Raw genomic sequence first — 8219 nt, forward strand, 5'->3', positions numbered from 1 at the left:
CTCTCTCTCTCTCTGTCCCTCCCTCCCTCCTCTCTCTCCCTCTCTCTCTGTCTCTCCCTCCCTCCCTCCCTCCCTCCTTCTCTCTCTCTCTCTCTCTGTCTGTCTGTCCCTCCCTCCCTCCTTCCCTCCCTCCCTCCCTCCCTCCCTCCCTCCCTCCCTCCCTCCCTCCCTCCCTCCCTCCCTCTCTTTCTCCTTCTCTCTCTCCAGACTTCATTGACAGGTACACCACTCCCAGGATGCCGTGGCATGACATCTCCTCTGTGGTCCATGGGAAAGCTGCCAGGGACGTGGCCAGACACTTCATACAGCGCTGGAACTTCTGTAAGGTCAGACACAACACACACCCGTTACCGTACCTCAAGTGACTCGTTGAACTGAGAGCCGCTTTTCCACGTCTGTCTATTCTCTCTTTCTCTCTGTAGATAATGAAGCCTAAGTATCATTCTCTCTCCTACCCGTACCTCCTGCCCAAGTCTCACAGCAGTGCCAGTGAGCTGAGGTACCAGGTGCCCGACTGTGTTCCCACTAGAGTACAGGTAAGACACACACACACACACACACACACACACTGCTGACACACTAACGTGTATTGTCCTGTCCAGGTGTTGCGGTCAGCAGCTGACTGGTCAGCAGGTATTAAGTATCATGAGGAGTCCATCCACAACGCCTACCTCCAGACTATCGCCAGGAGCAAGCACTTCATCTACATAGAGGTACATACACTGTACATACTACTACATTACACTGTGTAGCACTGCATACAGTACACTCTACATAGCACTCCATTGTACTAGCAATCCACAGCACCTCAACTTCGTATAGGTGCATATACACCTTATAACACGACACAACACTACATACCCTACAGATCACTACATAACAATGCCAGTGAGTGACCCTACCTTCTTCCACTTTAGCACTCTTCACCTCATCTCTCTCTCTCTCTCTCTCTCTCTCTCTCTCTCTCTCTCTCTCTCATCAGAACCAGTTTTTCATCAGTTGTTCTGACAACAAGATGGTCTATAACAAGATCGGAGAAGCGCTCATCGAGAGGATCCTCAGAGCTCATAAGTATGTGTGTGTTGGTGTGTGTGTTGGTGTGTAAGGTGTGTGTGTGTGTGTGTTTGTTGGTGTGTGTGTGTGTTGATGTGTAAGGTATAGGTGTGTGAGGTGCAATATTTGATGAGTTTTTATCTCTCTGTAGGGAGGGCAAGAAGTTCCGGGTGTACGTGGTGACTCCACTACTTCCTGGGTTTGAAGGTGACATCACAACAGGGGGAGGAAACGCCCTCCAGGCCGTCATGCACTTCAACTACAGGTGACACACACACACACACACACACACACACACACAACATGCAGTGTTTTCATTATTAACTGAACTCTCCTATCCTCTTCAGGACCATGATCAGAGGTGAATACTCCATCATCTCCCAGCTGAAGAAAGAAAGTAAGGATATTCATATTCACACACACACACACACACACACACAAACCATGACACACACACACACCTCCAGTGGGTGAACTCCATATGGTTCTGTGGTCTGAGAACTGTGTGTGTGTGTGTGCGTGTGTGTGTGTATGTGTGTGTGTGTGTGTGTGTGTGTGTGTGTGTGTGTGTGTTCCAGTGGATGAACTACAGTGGATGAACTACATCTCGTTCTGTGGTCTGAGAACTAACCGTGTGTATGTGTGTGTGTGTGTGTTCCAGTGGATGAACTACAGTGGATGAACTACATCTCGTTCTGTGGTCTGAGGACCCACGCTGAGCTGGAGGGACGCCTGGTCACAGAGCTCATCTACGTCCACAGCAAGATGCTCATCGCAGACGACAACACCGTCATCATCGGTAGGTGTGTGTTGGGGGTGGGGAGAAGGCGGTCTTGTGTGAGTACGTATGTTTTCATGAAGTGATTTCAGGGAGTGAGAAACAAAAAGTATTCAGCATGTTTCATATTCATATAACATATAACATCACAAAGTGATGCTGAGAGTTAGACTGGAGTCGTATATCTCCCTCTCTAACTTTAAGCATCAGTTGTCAGAGCAGCTTACCGATTTAACCAGCCTACCGGGTTAAATCAAGGTGAAATCATTTTTGGGGAAAAAGACGGAGCCTCACTTTTTATTCTTGATCCCTCTGCTGGTGAATGGGTGCCTCTGTGTTCATCCCATTGGCGTTGGCTGCAATCTGATGCGTTTTCTGTGTGTGTGTGTGTCTGTGTTAGGTTCGGCCAACATCAACGACCGCAGCATGTTGGGGAAGCGTGACAGCGAGGTGGCGGTGATCATTGAGGACTCTGAGACCGTTACCGCGGTGATGGACGGACATGAGTACCAGGCTGGACGCTACGCACTGGCGCTTCGTCTAGAGTGCTTCAGGTACACACACACACACACACACACGCACACACACACATATATATACACACACACACATCCACACACACACATGCACACACACTACAGTTACGGCTTGGGTGGTTTGGGTGTGTGTAACTTGGTCCTTTTGGTCCTCATCTAATCACTAAGACCACATCGCATCTCATTGTGTGTGTGTGTTCTCTCCTGTCAGGACTGTCCTTGGAGCCCATATGGACACGACCATAGATGTGTCTGACCCTATCTCTGACCACTTCTACAAGGATGTCTGGATGACCACCGCTGGACGCAACGCAACCATCTATGAGAAGGTGTGTGTGTGTGTGTGTGTGTGTGTGTGTGTGTGTGTGTGTGTGTGTGTGTGTGTGTGTGTGTGTGTGTGTGCAACCTGCTTTATGAAAGAGATTTTTAACTAACTTTACTCTCTCTTTCTCTCTCATTCTCCCTCCCTCCTCTCTCTCCAGGTGTTCCGATGCCTGCCGTCCTCCCTGGTTCGTAACATGTCTGAGTTAGAGAGTTACCAGACGAACCCAGGCCTGGCTCAGTCTGACCCAGGTAAAGCCCAGGAGGAGCTAAGGAGGATCAGAGGGTTCCTGGTTCAATTCCCTCTGGACTTCCTCTCAGAACAGAACCTAATGCCTTCTGTTGGGACCAAGGAGGGCATGGTGCCTACTGAGATCTGGACCTAGAGGACTAGATACACACACACACACATGACTAGACACACACACACACACAGGACTAGACACACACACACACACTCAGGACTAGACACACACACACACACACAGGACAAGACACACACACACACAGACCACTGCATTGAAGTGTGGATCTTTAGACTGATCTCTGGACCTCCAGCTGATAGCTGACAACTTAAACCACAAACATGGAGGACCATGATGCCGCTTGGCCTGTCACATCCACAACTCAGCCAATGAGACTGATTGCCACGCGGACTAATGAGGAAGTAATCAGGAGGACACAACGCTACAGGATATTCAGATAGAAATATATTGTGTAGAGCAGATCATCACTTCTCATCATGTAGGATAGGGACCTGGTTAGCTCCACATGAATACATTTCTATCTGCAAATGTATAGGTTTAGAATGTTTCACCTGACTGAATACACCTGAAAATGGGTGAAGAAAATGAGCACTTCAGTTCAAGTAGAACCTCCTTCATTTCTAAATGTTTTGTCCTGTTTTGTGCCTTCTGAAGGCGACCCTGGACACTCTCCTATGCCTGTCACCTACTCTGTTTGTTATGCATGTTCGTATGGTCGTAGCACTACGTAAGCTCACATACTGTCTTTAGCTGTAGGGCCTAAAGTTCTGTTATTTTCTTTATTTTCTAGAATAGAGGTTGCCTTTGAGAAGAAGACATGTAAATGTTTACAATCTAAGTATGGAACTGTTCTGTAAAATCGTAATTGTAAAACGAGGCTTTTAACGCTCGCCACGAATGTTATGTTAAGTGAAGCACAAAATGTCACTATAAACACTCACTGAATTTCAGCATGAATCACAACTACCTACAGCCTTCTGCCTTTAATACACCTGCTGTTCCATCACGCCTTGTAAGTATTTGTATTGCCTGATGTATACATAATGTATCATATTGCCTATTATATAATTAAATCATCAATCCCATCATTTCAAAATACATTTTCAATATACTTGATAATAAAATCAACTTTACTGGAGAGACTGGAGTGCTGTTCTGGTTCTCAACTGCCAGGGTCATGTCAGCGTATATCTATTCCACTGCAAGGATGGCTGGGATGAGCGCGTAACCGATGGGATGTTCTTACCAATGTCAGTCCACACCAGCCAGCAGAGGGCGCCACACACCCATCTATCTCTGTCTGTCTGCATTTATCTACTTAAAACGTATGACTGATTGATTGATTGATTAATTGAGTGTAAAATACATGATGTACCATGTAGCTGTATACACCAGCTCTGCTCAGGCACCCATTGATTGATTGATTAATTGAGTGTAAAATACATGATGTACCATGTAGCTGTATACACCAGCTCTGCTCAGGCACCCAGTGGAAGCTATGGGGTTAATGTAAAATCCTTCCGCTACTTCCTTATCGCTGTCATGCTGCTGCTTCTCTCTCTTTTGAGAAATGGCTGAATAATTTGATGCGGTTGGAGGAAAAACGGCAAGTTATGCGTGCACACTTATGATGTTGAATTGGTTAACTTTATTTGTCCACCTTGTTTTGTTTCTTGATATTACAACTTGACATTCTGCTGTGGTGGAATGTCTGTGCTGTATGGAGTAAACCCCGTGACTAAGGAAATATATAACTTCTTCAAATACACAGAGCACTGCTGTTTGAGATAAAATGGGTGAAACAAGACGACGAGCTTTAAAAATAGTTATTCAGATAACTTGCCAACTTCTATGGGTAAGATCTTACAGCACTAAGCAAATTCCGATACACCGCTGACCATAATGTGCTTCTGCTTTGTACGTCCTGTAAAACTGTTTAAGCTAACATACGTCAAGGAATGGCATCATTTATACTTATTGTAATATTTATTTAACTTCAGCCTATTTCATTTTTCTATGCACTTTTGATATGTATTGTTCATCTTGCCCACTGAAAAAACTAATGTATATCATTAAAAGACAGAATGTGCTTCGTATTGTCTAGCCAACACTCTGTCTCGCTTCTATTCATTCTTGCTACATGTTTACAGATTAATTGCCTAGATGCTGTTGACTAACTGAAAAGGTGTGTGTGTGTGTGTAATTCCGTGAGAACTAAGGAAGCCTCAGAGCTAGTGGGATTTCATTATTTTACAAGAGCACACACATACATATTTTCAGAAAGATATACATTAAGATTTTTTCTGAATTAGTTATTTCTGCACTGCACCGTCACAAGAATGATTTACTACTGAATGATATGATAAACACTGTCTCCCTCCATCTCTAGGTGGCAGGTCTGGTGGTAGGTCTGAGTGGTATGTACCTGTTGTTGAACTACAGACACAATGGCATCTTCTTCACCCACACATACATCATCCTCCCAGCATGCCTAGCTCTGGCCAGCGCTACTCTCCTATTGGCCAGTGGAGGACTGGGCATCTGGGTGTCCCTCAGAAAGTCAGCCTTGCTGCAGGGTGTGGTGAGTGAGTGTTTGTGTGTACTTGCGTGTGTCTGAATATAATAACATGTATGTATTTTTTGCTTTTCATAGCTCATGCTTCCTCTACAGTTTGGGATACAGCTTATATGTTGCCATGGTTTTGGGCATTTCAGTTTGTCTATCTGCTGGTTGTGGTTTTCTGCCTGGAGGCAACTGCTGCTGCTCTGGCCTATGTCAACGCAGGAAAGGTACTTAGATATATATATGGCTTTACAAAACTACCGAAAGAGCACACATCACCGTATTTGACATTCTACACTGAGTGTACAAAACAACAAGGACACCTCTTTCCATGACATAGCTTTCACCTGGTCAGTCTATGATCCCTTATATATGTCACTTGTTAAATCCACTTCAATCAGTGTAGATGAAGGGGAGGACACAGGTTGAAGAAGGATTTTTAAAGTCTTGAGACATGTATTGTGTAAGTGTGCCATTCAGAGGATGAATGGGTAAGACAAAAGATCTAAGTGCCTTTGATACCGGTTTGTGTCAAGAATTGCAACGCTGCTATTTTTTTCACACCAGTTTCCTGTGTGTATCAAGAATGGTCCACCACCCAAAGGACATCCAGCCAACTTGTGGGAATCATTGGAGTCAACATGGGCCAGCATCCCTGTGGAACACTTTCGACACCTTGTAGAGTCCATGCCCCGAGGAATGGAGGCTGTTCTGAGGGCAAAAGTGCGGGGTGCAACTCAAAATTAGGAAGGTGTCCTTAATGTTTTGTACACTCACTGTATGTTATACTTATGATAAATAACATGATGCGACTGACCTGCTTTCAGGTGGACTCAGAGCTGGCTCCCTTCAGCAGTGTTTTTCAAAGATACACAGGAAGATGTCAGGACCCATACTCCGATGCTGTGGACGCCACACAGAAAGAGGTTGTGTGCGTGTGTGAGAGAGAGGGGGGGGGGAAATCTGAACTGATCTAATGACTCTGTGATGTGAATGCTCTCCAGTTGCAGTGCTGTGGAATCTATGACTACCGTGACTGGTTGGCCACGCCCTGGTTTAACCACAGTGGGCGGGGCAGTGTACCTCACAGCTGCTGTAATTACACCTACCACACCTGCAACGGTACCCTGGAGCTGCCCGGGCTACTATATCCAAAGGTATATATACACACACACACACACCCTGGCCCTCTGTGGTGATCCAAAGGTATGTAGATACACATCTGGACAGCATTTAATTCCAGAGAGATGTCACTCCCCTTACCCTGTGTGTGTGTGTGTGTCCTCTCCCTCAGGGCTGCCAGGTGAAGCTGGAGGAGGCCTTGCTTTTTGTTCTGCATCTCATCGTCTGGTCATCTCTGGCAGTGGCGCTAGTGGAGGTGGGAACCACTAGAGGGCACTGTGGGGTATAGTGGAACAACATAAGGGTCACGTAGAAGAACATTTTACAACAGAAAATAAAAATGTGTGTTTCTTATTGGACAAGATCAGGTACAGTAGTGCCATACTAGTCTCTCTCTTTCTCTCAGACTGTAGGGTTTGTGAGTGTGGCTCAGCTGATGAGGGACCAGCCTCTGTTGGAGTATGGAATACTGGACAGGGAGTATGGAATACTGGACAGGGAGTGGGCCTGAACCAGAGTCTCAGTCCAGAATACTTTCTGCCAATCTACTTTAGATATACTATGTCCTGGACCTTGGTAAAGTTAATGATGCTGTGGACCTTAAAGGCCCAGTGCAGTCAAAAATGTGTTGGTTTTTTTTTGTGTGTTTTTTTTTTTTTCTCCAGTGTTTTATATCATATTTCCACACTGAGGTTGGAAGAATACTATGAAATTGTGAAAATGCTGATAATGCCCTTTTAGTGTAAGCGCTGTTTGAAGACTGCTCTCTAGTGGTTGGTTCTAGTTGTCTGTGCAGCTCCAGGGCCCCTAGGGTACCATTACAGGTAATTGACGTAATCATCCCCGATCTTGTTGGTGAAGCTACTTTAAAAGAGTGATTATCTTGCTTTCACTAAACTAATGTATACACATCTGTGAAGGAAGATGTACTCTAAAAGTGTCCTACACTTCTGCATACACTTCCTTCGTTTCAAAAGGATCAACTGGAATATGTAATGGCCACAATGTTTTTGTTTTTGTTCACTGATGTAGATGCATGCTTGTTAAAGAAACCACTCCATCAAAAACAATTGTCAACATGTCACATGTCCTGCAGATGACATATGAATGATTAATTTTTACACTGCCCTGCATGGCTTTTGAGTAATTAACTTGTTGAAACTATGTTGTGTGGCTATTGTTTGATTGTAGTTTACCCCTATGTAGCTGGGTGATTCTGCAATTTAGGGCACTTTGGCCCTGCAAGCTTTCAGAAATGAAAAGTTATTGAAACACCATTTTTACCAGTATTATAATTCTTTGATTTGTCTAGAAAATATCTGATAATGGCTGCTATCGTCCTATTCAGGAATGTAGATATTTTTCTCAGACAGCCATAGACACATTTTATTTCCATCATGTCATTAAACATCAATTTTTGTTAAAAATGAAGTAATTAATTTAACACATTTCTTATACATTTGTGTATTGAGTATTTTAAGAGATTTAAGGTTTTCCTAATATGAATAATTCAACACGACGCCTGAATTTATAGACTTGCCTTTGTGACAGCTGAAAAAGATAATAAAAATAAGATGTTT

The 8219-nt window shown here is 44.4% G+C and overlaps 2 protein-coding genes across 9 annotated transcripts in view; both read left to right on the plus strand.

Moving 5' to 3' along the window:
- The window catches only part of LOC110497071 (phospholipase D1), a 32059-nt gene extending 27972 nt beyond the window's left edge, over positions 1-4087 (plus strand). For 2 of the 3 annotated variants that reach the window (XM_036952131.1, XM_036952130.1), the window contains exons 17-26: positions 208-326; positions 423-536; positions 603-713; positions 983-1071; positions 1205-1318; positions 1401-1450; positions 1715-1852; positions 2232-2385; positions 2579-2696; positions 2850-4087. In XM_036952131.1, the coding sequence (XP_036808026.1) occupies positions 208-326; positions 423-536; positions 603-713; positions 983-1071; positions 1205-1318; positions 1401-1450; positions 1715-1852; positions 2232-2385; positions 2579-2696; positions 2850-3074 (1232 nt within the window). In that variant the 3' untranslated portion in view covers positions 3075-4087. Of the gene's footprint in view, positions 1-207; positions 327-422; positions 537-602; positions 714-982; positions 1072-1204; positions 1319-1400; positions 1451-1714; positions 1857-2231; positions 2386-2578; positions 2697-2849 lie in introns of those variants that run through there. The other variant, XR_005037400.1, reaches the window with a different exon arrangement.
- Positions 4088-4371: 284 nt separating this feature from the next.
- Positions 4372-8219, plus strand: tspan37 (tetraspanin 37). 6 transcript variants are annotated; one of them, XM_021571100.2, is made up of 8 exons: positions 4372-4560; positions 4726-4809; positions 5344-5535; positions 5608-5744; positions 6345-6443; positions 6522-6674; positions 6812-6895; positions 7046-8219. In XM_021571100.2, the coding sequence occupies exons 2-8, from the start codon at positions 4806-4808 to the stop codon at positions 7148-7150; spliced, it is 774 nt and encodes a 257-aa protein (XP_021426775.2). In that variant the 5' UTR covers positions 4372-4560; positions 4726-4805; the 3' UTR covers positions 7151-8219. The 6 variants fall into 6 exon arrangements, with proteins under 6 accessions (XP_021426775.2, XP_021426779.2, XP_021426777.2 ...); XM_021571104.2 differs by having other exon boundaries at positions 5626-5744; XM_021571102.2 differs by having other exon boundaries at positions 5670-5744.

This window comes from Oncorhynchus mykiss, chromosome 18 (genome assembly GCF_013265735.2).
Source record: "Oncorhynchus mykiss isolate Arlee chromosome 18, USDA_OmykA_1.1, whole genome shotgun sequence".
In the NCBI taxonomy this organism is placed as follows: Eukaryota; Metazoa; Chordata; class Actinopteri; order Salmoniformes; family Salmonidae; genus Oncorhynchus; species Oncorhynchus mykiss.

What these genes read in the sequence shown, in the direction of transcription:
- tspan37 (XM_021571100.2), top strand. An exon ending in CCTATGTCAACGCAGGAAAG is followed by an intron (nt 5,745 to 6,344) that starts GTACTTAGATAT and finishes ACCTGCTTTCAG; the next exon opens with GTGGACTCAGAGCTGGCTCC. An exon ending in CCGGGCTACTATATCCAAAG is followed by an intron (nt 6,675 to 6,811) that starts GTATATATACAC and finishes CCTCTCCCTCAG; the next exon opens with GGCTGCCAGGTGAAGCTGGA.